The 14253-nt window shown below is 36.1% G+C and overlaps 1 protein-coding gene across 1 annotated transcript in view; it reads right to left on the bottom strand.

Moving 5' to 3' along the window:
- TMEM241 (transmembrane protein 241) overlaps window positions 1-14253 on the bottom strand; it is a 164785-nt gene that overhangs the window by 75727 nt on the left and 74805 nt on the right. The window contains exons 12-13 of the mRNA XM_023496205.2: window positions 13573-13642; window positions 9267-9360 (exon numbers count right to left, since the gene is read on the bottom strand). Of these exons, the coding sequence (XP_023351973.1) occupies window positions 9267-9360; window positions 13573-13642 (164 nt within the window). The remainder of the gene's footprint in view (window positions 1-9266; window positions 9361-13572; window positions 13643-14253) is intronic.

Below are 14253 nucleotides of genomic sequence, written 5' to 3'. Positions count from 1 at the left end.
GACTAGAAAGGTAACTTGCAAGGTTCTGTGTCAGGGTCAGAAAGAAAGGAGGGATGCTCTGAGAGCCCCAGGATAGGTCAAGAAAGCCTCAGGCTGGGGATATTGCAAAGGAGAAAGGGAAGGGAAGAAGATGCAAACTACAGTTGTTGACCAAGGCAGTGCCATAATGTTCCATCCCAAACAGCCCAGGTCTACAAACTGTAAAGTACCCAACATTCTGTTCTGAAACACCAAGAGGGACCCTAAAGATGCAGGACTCTGAACCTCAAAGATCTAAAAGGGTTAACCCCCTGGGAAGTGAAAGGTTCTAAGACTCTCAGGGTAAGACCAAAGAGGACTGACCTAAGAGCAGGGGATAGAGCCTGGTTTGGCAATGGCACAAAGTTTCAATTCAGAACCTACAAGTAACAAAAATTATTACAAATTGTAACAATCGAAAATAAGGACTCAAAGGAAAAAATAGATTTTCCATAAGGACTAGTTGAATACTTAGAAGAAATGAAGAGATTAAAAAATTAAATAAAAGTAACTGGGAAGAAATGAGAAAGGAGAAGAAGTAGCTTAGAGGAGAAAGTGGTAAAAAATTATCCAAGAATTAGAATCTTTGAATATTAGAATACACTAAATGGAAATCAATATCCCCATGAAGAAAAAAGAAATAATGGAACAAAAGATTGAAAAAATAAAAGAAGATTTAAAATATCTGATATCGAAAACAAACATCTACAGAATACATCAGGGAGAGATGATTTAAGAATCACTGCACTTGCTAAAAACCATGATTTTAAAAAAGAAACATTATTTCAAGAACTCAATTCAAGTGAAAATTGTATAGATTTAAGAAATCAGTTCAAGAAAAAATTGTGTAGAAAGTAAAGAGAAATAATCCAATGATCATCTACTGAAAGAAATCTCAAATTAAATAAGTTCTAGGAACATCATTGCTCTCACATCAAAGAAGTTAGTGCAAGAATCCAAAAAGGAGTTCAATTACCAAAGATCTACAATAAGGTTTACATAAGGCCTAGCATATCTGTTACTAAATGGCAGAGGAGATCTTGAAATACAATAATTTTTAAAAGAGTATTTTTAACATTTTTTAAAAATTTTGAATTCTAAATTCTCTCCTTCCCCACCTCACTGATAAAACAAGCAATGTAATATAAATTATACCTGTGAAATCATGCAAAACATATTTCCTCATTAGCTATATCACCATGAAAAGCAAGAAAAATAAAGTGAGAAAATTATACATCAATTTGCACTCAGAGTTCATTAGTTCACGTTGTGGCAGTGAACAGTATTTTTTATGAGATCTTCAGAACGGTCTGGATTATTGCACTGATCAGAGTAGCTAAGACTTTCATAATTGATTATCATTACAATATTGATGTAACTATATACAATGATCTCCTGGTTATTCTTAGTTCACTTTGCATCACTTCATATAGGTGTTCTAAGGTTTTTCCTGAAACTATCTGCCTTAAGAAGGTAGAATTAACTGTTGTTCAGTCATGTCTGACTTGTCATGACTTTCCTTGAGGTTTTCTTGGCAAAGATACTGGGAGTAATTTGCCATTTTCTTCTTCAGCTCATTTTATAGATGAGAAAACAGAGGCAATCAAGATTAAGTGACTTGCAAATAGTAGAATACAATATTCTAAAACACAAAATATATAGACCTGTAACTAAAAAGGAAAGGCAAGAGAACAGCATTTATACATATCGATACTATACTAAGTACATTTTACTTTTTAGAGATTTAATCTTAATAAGAACCCTGGAAGTTAGGTGCTATTATCATTCCCATTTAACAACTATAATTTGGAACACAAGATTTTGCAAAGGTGAATATTGAAAACTACCTTTGCATGTATTTGGAAAAATAAAATCTTGTTTAAAAAACAACAACAAACAATTGTAGATACTCCAGAAAAAGAACTATGTAGACTGAATGTGGATAAAAGCATCCTATTTTCACCTTTTTTGTTTGCTTGGTTTTTTCTTGTGATTTTTCCCTTTTCTTTCACAACACAACTAATATGGAAATATGTTTTAAATGATTGTGTGTGTATATGTGTGTGTGTGTGTATGTGTATATATATATATATATATATATATATATATATATATATATATATATATCATTATCAGATGGCTTGCTGTTTTGGGAAAAGGAGAGATAAAGAAGGAAGGGAAAAAATTTGCAATTTAAAATCTTACAAAAATGAATGTTGCAAATTATCTATATATAATTACAAAAATAAAAATACTATTGGAATTTTTAAAAATAAAGTCAAAACAAAACAAAACATTAGCATTAGCAACTCACGCCAATATCACATAGATAAGTGACTTCCAGTCATGTACCTTTTCCTTGAGAATAAAGTATCAATGATTTCTACAAAACCAAAACAACTGTGGATACTGAAGCAGACAGAAATTAAGTGATTTGCCAAGGATCACACAGCTGGTGAATGTCTGAGTCTGGACTTGAACTCAGGTCTTCTTGACCTCAAAGCCAATGCTCTATCCACTGTGCCACCTAAGTCTCCTGCTTAATCCAAGTCCTATACTTACCCTCTGGCTGTCTTAGCTTCTCATCAGTAAAGTGGAGAAAATAATAGCATCCATCTAAGGTCATTATGGCAATTGAATGAGATGATATTTATAATGTGCCTAAGCATAGTGTCTGGCATTTAGTAAGTACTTAAAAAATGGGTTTTTTTTTCCTCCTTTTTAAACTTTCTTCCAAGAATACAGGTCCTCATCTAATAAAATGCAAGAATATTTGCAAAGTACTTTGCAAGCTTTAAAGTGCCCTATAAATACTAGCTATTATTGTTATTAATAAACATCTGAGATCCCCTCAGTACCTGGGCATTTGGAAAACTTGGCAAAAATACTCACAGCCTATGATTCTATCTGATATATAATAGGTGTTATAAAAGTGCTATTCTCTTGCCTTTCCCCTTTCGTTGCAGGCCTATATATTTTGTGTTTGGGGAAATTGTATTCTATTATTTGTAGTCACTTAACTCTGCTTGCCTCTGTTTCTTCATCTGTAAAATGAGCTGAAGAAGGAAATGTCAAACCACTCCAGTATCTTTGCCAAGAAAACCTCAAATAAGGTCACAAAGAGTCAGACATGACTGAACATCAGTTAATTCTACCATTGTTTCCTAAGGGAGGGGAAATAGTTTCAGAAAAACCTTAGAACAAAGGGATTCTCAAAGAAGGAGTTTCTCCATAGAAATAAAATCTTTCAAACACCCTGTCAACATCACGAATTCAATGAACCTTAAAATCCCCTTCAGTGGAAAAGCAACTTCAGGCCAATTAGGAGTCGAATAAAACATTACAGGTTTGGGAGTTGAATAAAACATTGCAGGTAAAGTTCTAACAACCCCTTCTCCCCTCTAAAAATAACAATAACAAAAACAACAACAAAAAGCTTCAATAAACAATCCAAGAAACACATTCTGCAACCTGCAAAGGAAGGATTAGTCTCTAAAGGCCCCCACTGCTCCCAAACTTCAGGGTTTGGGGCCTGTTGCTGTCTCCCAAGGCACAGATGATGGCAGCCTGCACAGCGTTTGCTCCTTAGTTACATACATATAAAGCAAGTAAATGGAAAACAGATTCTTGATTTTCTGAACCTCCCCCAAGGCCCAGGCTGCTGCCTGAAGGCTGCTCGCTCTCCTAGATTGGCTCCCTCTCAACACAAACACAGTCCGGCCTCAGCTGCTGCTGCTTTCTGACTGCTGCTGAGAACTCGTCAGTCTGATGCTTTATGGGGATGACACGAGGCACTACTCAATCCCGGAAAAATGCTCATGTGAGAATTTAAATCAGCTGGAGAGCCCCTCCAGAGCATAACAACACTCTAACTTGGACCACATTTCCCTTATTTGTCGTGTTTTTTCTATACATTTTGTTATTTTGATCTTAAACCTCGCTCATTTCTTTCTATCTCTAGGATTAACCTTACAAATATAGGGAAATCAAAGCTTTTACGATAACATTATAAAGGAGAACTATAATTGTATTTCATGTGCTGGCATTTGCCTATACCTGAAATCAACTTGCAGGGTTGGGTATCAAGAAAATGTGAAGGTGCAAAAGCATCCTAATTGATTCTCTTGGAGAATAATTAAATACACTTTTATACAATTTTTTTTAACCTAGTGCAGCCTGGGACTGATAGGTCACAGGATGACAGAATCTCAATCTGGAAAAGATCACAGAGATGATCTAACTCAGAGCTTCTTAAACTTTTCTCACTTTTGATCCTTTTTTTGCCCAAGAAATTTTTACATGACTCCAGGTATATTGATATATACAAAAGATATAGGAATCCAACATTTGCTCATAATAAATCATAATTTCACAGCCCCCACATGCAATTACAGGATCCCTCAGGGGATCACAAAGCACAGTTTAAGGAGCAGAGCTCTAACTCAATCTCCTTATGTCATAGATGAGTATCTGAGGCTCAGAGAGATGCACACATCCATGGCACAGATATGCGACACAGCTAGAGAAAATGTCCAGAACTGAGAGATGGAGTATCTTGTTCAAGAACATCCAAGAAGGGCAGTGCAAAGAATATGGGAGGAGGGGTGTAAGAGGTAAGATAGTAAACAGTAGGGAGGGCCTTGGTTATAAATGGCTTTGAACAAATAAAGAGAATTCTATATTTGATCCTCAAAGTGATAGGGAACCACTTGAGTTTATTTAGTAGGAGATATTTAGGAAAATGACTTTAGCGATTAAATGCAGGATGGACTGGATAAGAGAGAGAACTGGGGCAGACAGAACAATCAAAAGACAATAATTATCTCAACAGTTAAAATGTGAAACAATTAGGGCCTGGTAGTACTATCAGAAGAGAGAAGAGGGTATATTCAAGACCTATTGCAAGTGAAATTAATAAGTGTTGGCAATGGATTGGATAGGGGAGGGAGAAAAAGGTAAACATTATTGAGGAGTCAGGACGACACGTAGATTTTGAACTGGGGGTACTGAGAGTATGGCAGTATTCTCAAGAGTAACATGTAAATCTGGAAGGGATGAAAATTTGGAGAAGAAACATAAGGAGTTCAGTTTTGGATATGTTGAGTCTAAGATAAACTGGATGTTCTGTAGATGGATAAGATATCTGAAAGGCAGTAGGAGGTGCAAGACTGGAGGTCAGCAGAGAAATTAAGACTAGATAAAAAGACTTGAGTATCATCAGAATAAAGAACATAATTAAGTCCATGGGAATTAATGAAATTACCAAGTGAAGTATCATAAGGAAAAGAGTCTGGGATACCCATAGTAAGTGGGTATAACCTGGATTAAGATACAGCAAAAAAAGACTGCAAAGGAGTGATAGAATCAAGACAGAGGAATGTCCCAAAAACCTAGAGAGAAGAGATTATCAGTGGCAAAGGCTGCAGAGAGATCAAAGGGAATTAAAGTTGAGAAAAGACCATTGGATTTGGCAACTAAGAGATCCCTGGTAACTCTGGAGAGAGCACTTTGGGTTAAATGATGAGATGGGAAGCCATATTATATAGAATTAAGAAAAAGTGAGAGGAGTAGATAAATTGTATTGTAGACTAATTATAGATGGGTTTGCCTAAGGAGCTTATTGACAAAGGACAGAAGAGACAGAGAATGACAAAATAGAAGGAAGGATCAAAGGAAGCTTTTTTGAGAATGGGGGAAATACAGGCATTTTGTGAGCAGCAGAGAAAGATCCAATAGACAGGGAGAGTTTTTTTAAAAGTGGGTTAGACTGAAGAATTGAGGATAACTCCAAGGTTGCAAATCTGGGTGCTTGAAAGGCCAATATTGCCCTTGACAATAAATGGAATGTTTAGAAGGTGTCAAGTTTTTATGGGGCACGGGGAAGGCAATGAGTTCTGGTTTTGACATGCTGAGTTAAGATGCCTAAAGGAAAATAAAATGTCTAAAATACAGTTCATAATCTGGGATTGGAGCTCAGAAGACAGAGTAGGCCTCGATATATTCATCTGGTGATCATCCACATAGATACTATATTAAACCCATAGAAGTTAATTAAATAGTTGAGGGAGTTTACAGAGAGAATAGAGAAAAGCCAAAGACGGAGTTTTGAGGTATATACAAAGGAGATGTGAAATGGATGAAGACACATTAAGGAAATAAGGTAGAAGATCAAAGAGAGAATCCTGTTACAGCAACCCAGAGAAGAAAGAGTGTCTAAGAGTAAAAGTTGTCCAATAGTTTCACCCAGTCATACCACAAACAAAATTGGTGCCCATGAAGAATGGATAAACAAATTATGATACAACTAAATATTATTAGATCATAAGAAATGATAGAGAATGAATTCTGAGATGCAGAATGACTTAAGATGAACTGACACAGAGTGAAGGGAAATAGAACTAGAAGAATAATTTACACAATAACTACAACATTATAAAGAAAAACAAATGTCAAAAATAGAAGAACTACAATCAATGCAGGGTAATACATCCAGAGAATCAATCTTGAATCGTGTTCCACATTAACAAAGATGAAGAAGACTCAAGGTGTAAATTAACATACATGTTTGGACACGCCTAAACATGGACTCATTAGAAAAGATTTTGATGTAGGGAAAAGTTAAAGGTAAAAGGATCTTTCAGCCCAAGAAAATAAAATCTGACACTGTTTTCATTTCTTTTCCCTCTATTTGCCAGAAAGTAATGGGACTAGTTGCCACGATTTTAGGTTTTTTTGATGTTAAGCTTCAAGCCAGCTTTTACACTTTTCTTTTTCACCCTCATCAAGAGACTTCTTAATTCTTCACTTTGATGTAGCATAAAAGCCAAATTCATAAAATACTAAAGCTGGGGAGTAGTTTAATTATTTGCTTAGACTCTCTCTCTTTTTCCAGGAAAAATCACAACTGAAACCATCAAGCCAATTAAAAATCTACACTAGGTGTAATTAGTTAGGGAAGAAGAAACTCTCAGACTTCCTTCGGTAACTCCATTCCTGAATTTAACAAAGAGAACAAAGACTCTTAGCATATCTGTCTTGCTAGACAAACCTTAATGTATAAGAAAAACTACCCTTACTTATAAACAACATATTCTATTGAATGTTAAAGTGATTATATTAACAACTGATAAATATAGATACATATATACTTAAAAGATGTATACCTATTAATATATACCCCAAATTAATGTATCTCTATGTTTGAATGATTATTAAAACTAAGAAATAAAGAAACTAAATGACTAAGAAATAATTTAAGAAACCAGCACATCAAGAAACTAAGAAACAATTTACTTGGGAGAACACCACACGTCTGAAGTTAATTCTACAGCCAATCTATGAAACAGTATTTGGTTTGAAAATCTTGGACAGTTATAAAAATGTTGCCTTGAAAAAAAAAAAAAAGGAAGAAAGAAAAAAGAAAAACTGCCCTTCCTAATCCTGAAAGATAAGATCTAATTACTATGACTCTGCCTTAGGTAGTCCTTGGAACAACATCGTTAAAATAACATTATGAGTGAAGAACTTGAACCAAAAATATCCCTGTGGAGTTTCTATTCAAAGGATGTAAAGAAAAGAGGAATAACTTAATCTTTTGGGGAGAGGAATTTAGAATGTAATGATCTTGGGCTAAATAAGTTAATTCCAAAGATGCTATCTCCACTTTGTGTGACATGGTATTTTCTTTTTGTATATGATTTAGGACAGCTAGATGGCAAAGGAGTCTGGAAGCCAGCCTCATGCACTAGCTGTGTGACTATGAGCAGATCCTCGTTTGTCTCAGCTCCCTCATCTGCAAAAATGAGCTGGAGAAGGAAACAGCAAAATGCTTCATTTTCTTTGCCAAGAAAACCCTAAATAGGGTCAGTAGGAGTCAGACATGACTAAAAACAACTTGATAACACATGATTTAGAGCTTGAAGGCATCAAAGATTATCTGGTCCAACTCCTTCATTATAAAAATTAGGAGCCTGAAGCCCAGAGATTAAATGATCTACCCAAGATCACAAAGGTAGTGAGCAGGCTTGGGTCCTCTAATTCCATACCCAGTGCTCTAACATGTGATAATTTTCTTTCTTCCTAAAATACTTTTTATCTTAATTCTTTAACTATGGATTTTAGAAACAGGTTTTTAAGTCTCTTCCTATCATTAATCTATTCCCCATTCAGGATATTTTTTAATATTCTATAACCTTGTCCTTCTCCAGGTACCAAAGACTTTTTGAGTCTACTTAATGAGATCAGATAAGGTTAGTTCCTCCTTTATAATACTAACATGGAAGGCAAGATAATATCTATCTTTGGTCTACCTCCCTGAATGGAATAAGGATTCTTTATGTAATGATAATAAGACACGGGTTGAATACCTATGAGTTTATATAATCAGAATTGTAGGACTGGGTTCATGGTCATTGAGTTTATGTTATTTATTTTATTTTCTTTATGTTGTCTGTCCTTCATTTTCAAAGACATTAGGGAAAACATGCTATGACATGCAAGTGAATTGGATTTAAGTGAGGAAAGGCTGTGCAAGGTCAGCAACCTCCCTTTCTCCTCCAGAGAGGAGAAAGGTTCGGTGGTATGGCTAGATAGGTAGATAGATAGAGATCAGGGTGACTGGAATTGGCACTAGATACAGTGGGAGATCTTGGTCTCTTTAAATTAAGATCTTTCCCACCTTGACTGAGATTATACCTATTCAGTGATTAAGTCTAGGTAAGAAATGAGTCAAAAAATGGTCTCTTTTATCTAGTGTAGAAAAATCAGCCTGAGAGTGGAAGCCCCTCAGAGATTCTGGCTAAAACCTACCTTTCCTTTTTCCCCCTACCTTCAACTCCAAAGCACCTACCTAATAATAGAGGAAATGCATATTGTATGATTCTATACTTCTTCCTCATACCCAGCATAGCCTCTGCAATTTATGAAATTAACAGACTGAATGGGCTTTTTTCATCAGAGACTCAGAGTAACCTGGTAAACTCCAGGTAACATTGTTGGAGTGCTGGATCAGAGTCTGGAAGACCAGGGGTTCAAAGATCACTCCATTATTATTTGGCAAAAATAATAGACATAATAATAGAAATAAGAGCCATAAAAGAGATACTGGCAGAAAGATCAGATAGACAATGGGATAACATGAAGACCCAGAGGTATCTGAGACAGCTAATGGCAACAAATATTAATAAGCACTTGCTATGGACCAGGCACTGTAATCAACCAGATGTTTCCACCTTACCTCTCTCTCTTACCTTGGCAAAGAAAATCCAGGCTGTGTGCTGTCCTGGAGCCATGTTGTTTTTTAGCTTCACTGAACTTAACATCAAAAAGAATCCCAAGAATCCACTGGATGGAGAAGAGAGAAAAAATGTTTTATTAATGAAAGCAAGATTTTTTAAGGCAGTTAGTTCTCTTACAATCTTTTTTTGGATTTCTTTTATATTTGCTATGATTTCACAGAAACAACGTTCGTCTACACTTTTGTTTTTCAACATTATTATAATTATTTAATTCAATTTTTCAAGCAATATTTAGCAACTACTGTGGTGTAAAGCACTATTAGGCACTGGAGGAATATAAAATTTAGATAAGAGAGTGTGACCTTGATTGGAAGCTTACAGGATATCTTACACACAGATAACTATGGAAATGGAGTTTGGATCAAAAACTCCAAAAAAAAAATCTCTTATGGAGAACATACAGGAACAAGATTTAAGCTGGATTAGAATTCGTTTTTCAGATGAGAACCTGAGCTTCTCAAATCTGGGAGTTTTCCCCTGTACTACGAAAGTACTTCTGAAAATATAAATTGTTACCTTGTTTTAGAGAGTTACCTGAAGCAAGACATCTCAAGTCACCCAGCCACTATTTTTTGTTTGAACCCAGGTCTCCTTGCTGACTCAGAAGAAGCTTGCTCTCTATCCATAATACCATGTTACCTCTGACATAAATAACTAATACACAAGAATCTCATTATAGGAAAGAAAAAGTCATGACTAACTGATAAATTGAAAAAGGTTTCAGGATGGAGATAAATAAAGGGTGATATGGTCAGACCCATGCTTCCAGAAGATCACTCTGAGAGCAGAGTATAAGATAGATTGGAATGGGGAAAGATAAATCAGGGAGACAAACTAACAATTTATTGCAATAGTCCAAATGTGAAGTCATCAGCACCTAGACCAGGGTTATGACAGCAGTCTTCTGAATGGAGAATCCATGGTTTATATCCACTTGTAATACAGTGAAAAGAAACCTCTAAGGGTCTTCTCTTACTGTCCAATTACTTTCTCCCCTCTTCCCTTTTGCACTGACCTCTCACATTTTAAAACATTAGAATATTTAGGGAAAAGAGACAGAAAAAGAGGAAAATATGGTTAGATTAAGGCAGTAAAAAAGGCATATCAACCATTTCAATTACACACTCACACTCACTAAGCTTATCTCTGTGCTAAAGTTACTACTGGCTCATTTCTGACTGTGACCCCATTTGGAGTTTTCTTGGCAAGGATACTAAAAAGTTTCTTCTCCAGCTCCAGATGAGGAACTGAAGCAAACAGAATTAAGCGACTTGCTCAGGATCACACAGCTGGTAGGTATCTGAGGCCAGATTTGAACTCAGGAGGATGGGTCTTCCTGGCTTCAGACCCTGCACTCTATTCACTGCACCAGCAAGCTGTCAAAGGTGCTCCTACTGACCTGAGACATTTATAGAAGGTGCACTCACTACTTCGGGTTACCATCATACTTTGGTGAAACATTTCTGAATTCTTTAATGGATCAACACCAAAGTCATTCTTTTTTAAAATTTTAATAGCTTTTTAATTACAAGTTATATGCATGGGTAATTTTACAGCATTGACAATTGCCAAACCTTTTGTTCCAATTTTTCTCCTCCTTCTCCCCACCCCCTCCCCCAGATGGCAGGATGACCAGTACATGTTAAATCAAATTCATTCTTTACAAGCACCCATTCCCTCCCCCTACAGTTTTCTCCCTTTTGTAGTGGCAGGAGATTTTAAAGGATGGGAGAAGACCAGAGCAAGGGGAATTTCTAGGGCCTTCTTTGAACTCCTTTGGGATTCACCTGAGATGGAATCTCAATGATATAGGATGTATCCTCTCCAAGGATTTAGCTTACCATCATGGCTCCGATAATGGAATCCTTTTTTATACAGAAAAACTATGCTCTTACAGGGAGGGTAAAGGAAGAAGACAAACTTCCCTTGCTGTTAAAATTTAAAACATTAGTTTGTATATAAGGTTGTGGGGAATAATAGATTAAAGAGAACCAAAACAAAAAATATGTCATTCCACAGAGCAAGACAACACTAATGGGCTACAAAGTGTGTCTCTGCTCAAAATAATGAAATATCGACTTGACATTCCCTTCTTTGTATTGCTAGTAATTCTGCCAAATAATAATCCCTCCAGGAAAGCAAAATCCTATGTACAAGGGTGGCACTAAAGCATTATGTTTTATAATCATAGCTAAGAATAAACTGAATAAGAAATAATCCATGCTGGTAGCACTGGAAGAAATATTCTAATGAGTTTTTCTAAAAATCTGTAACTAGGGATTTTAGAGTGAGCTAAAGGCTCAAGTACACAAAAGAACCTCAACAAGATACATTTAAGCCTTTGCTTGAATGACATTTTTTATCTAGGAGCTATTTATGACTTATTGGCTTAAAAAAAAAGATGAATTTTTAAACTCATGATATTATCAAGTTAGATCTAGAAAAGGCCTTGTTCTTGTTCAGTCATTTCAGTCACGTCTGACTCTTTGTGACCCCATTTGAGTTTTTGGCAAAGATACTGGAGTGGGTTGCCATTTTCTTCTCCAACTCATCTTAGATGAGGAAACTGAGACAAACAGGATAAAGTGAAATCACCCAGATGGGAAGATACCTTAAAGGACATCTGACCTTAGAGGGCAACTTCCTTATTTTACAGATGATATAAATAAGCCTCAGAAAAGGAAAATGACTTTGTCCAAAGTCATATAGCTAGTAATTGGCTAGTCCTGGGACTCAGGTCCTCAGGCACCAAATTCCTTTCAGTTATCCTTAACTGGGATTTTTTTTGTCATGATTTCCCCCCCAGAGTATCTACAGTGATGGGAGCCTCTTTTTAGCCTAAGGAATCTGCCAATAATAAGACATAAATCCTTTGAAGGAAGTATAGTGTAGAGGAAAGACATAGTATATTAGGGAATAAAAACCATCAATTTATAGTCAGAGTTGCACTGGAGAAAAAACTAGATTTAAATTCAATGTATCTGGACAAATCTCTTAACCTCTCTGGTTTCAGTTTCCTCACCTGTAAATGAAGTAATTTGAGGATGATTTCTTAAATCCCCAATTGTAAGTCTATAACTTGGGTTCAAATCTCAAACTATGTGACCTTGGGCAAACCACTTGAAAACACTCTAGACATCAGTCTGTTCTTCCTCACAACAAGAGGGTTAATGACATATCAAGATCCTTCTGGTTCTAAATCCTACAACCTAATAGCTAAAAAGTAAACTATATGCTGGGGCAGCTAGGTGGTACGGTAAATAGAATGGAAGGACTGAATTAAAATCTGGCTGAGTAACCCTGGGCAAGTCACATCACCCTGTCTGCCTCAGTTTCCTCATCTGTAAATGAGCTGGAGAAGGAGCTGGAAAAGGAAATAGCAAACCATTCTGGTATCTTTGCCAAGAAAACCCCAAATGAGGTCAAGAAGTTAGATACAATCAAACAACAACAAACTAGAACCTAGCAAATTTGGGTTCCAGTAATTAACCAGTTGGATAACTTTAATGTGCCCTTTCAATTCTCTGGGGCTTAATGTTTTCACCTATAAAATGAAGCAGTCGGATTAGGTAAACTTCTAAATCACTAATTCTAGGATCCCATGAGTCAAGGTCAAGTGCTGGGTAGTGAACAAAAAGGGTCTATAAACTGTGACACCCTAATTGTAGTCTCTGACTTCATTCCAAAGTTAAAGAATAAATGATTTTGGAGTTTATCTATTGTTCTGTATTACTCACCAGACCGTAAAATTCTCAAGAATGAAGATTGCATCTGATGCATCTTCTGTATCCCCCTACCTTTAACCCTTTAAAGCACCTAGCATAGTGCTGATCACAGAGGAGAAACATCATAAATGTCTGTTGTATGACTGAGTGATCTATGCTTCTTCCTCATACTCAGCACAGCCTCTGTAATTCATGAAGTTAACAAACTGAATTGGGATTTCCCCAACAGAGACTCAGAGTCACCTGTGAACTCCAGGTAACATAGGTGGATAGAGTGCTGGATCAGAGTCTGGAAGTCTAGGGGTTCAAAGATCAACTCAAACACTTATCAGCTATGTGACCATGAGCAAATCACTTAATTTTTCCAAGATTCCATTTATTCATCTAGAAAATGAGGCTCAAATTAAATAATGGATATAAAGTATTTCTCTAAATTTAAAGTACAATTGAAATGCTAGTTTTTGCAGAAGGAGTAGTCATAGGATTTTTTCAGGGTGGGGTGAGGGGTGTTAGATTCTTTTCCCAAAGATTACCTGGCACAGCAGCTGGTGTGGAATCTGTAAAAATATAGGAATGGAAACTCCAGGGCCTTGAAGAGATCACCTGAGGACAAAGCAATGCAAATTGTAAAACACTGGCAACAAATAAACAAGAAAAAAAAAAAAGGGAAAGGGAAAGAAGGAGGGAAAGAGGGAAAGGGAATGAGGCAAGAAAGAAAGAGAGAGGAAGAAGGGAGAGAGGGAAGGAGGGAAGAAAGAAATAAAGAAAGGAGGGAAGAAAGAAAGGAAGGAAGGAAGGAGGGGAGAAAGGAAGGAAAAAAGAAGGAAAGAAGGCAGAGAGGGAGAAAGAAAAGAGAGAGAAGAAGGGAGGAAAAGAACAAGGCAGATAGATGAATGAGTGAGTGAATAAATAAATGGATAGATGACTAAGTATATAATTAAATTAATAGAAAAATAGATGAATGAACAAATGAATAAATAACATAGATAAATTAATAATTAGATAAATAAATAAAAAATAGATAAATAATTAACAAACTTGCTCTGAAGCTATTATCAGTAAAACACTATTGACCAATCATTGGTCCTTTTATTATGTTTATTATAATTATATCTACTGGTTTAATTGATGCTTACCTAGTACAGAATGGAGAAAGGGGGGGGGGGACAAAGAGAGAGAAGAGAAGAGAAGGAGAGAGAAAGAGAGAATGAGAG

This window comes from Sarcophilus harrisii, chromosome 1, assembly GCF_902635505.1.
Source record: "Sarcophilus harrisii chromosome 1, mSarHar1.11, whole genome shotgun sequence".
In the NCBI taxonomy this organism is placed as follows: domain Eukaryota; kingdom Metazoa; phylum Chordata; class Mammalia; order Dasyuromorphia; family Dasyuridae; genus Sarcophilus; species Sarcophilus harrisii.
Note: the sequence above shows the minus strand (reverse complement) of the source record. Positions and strands in the feature narration are given on the sequence as shown.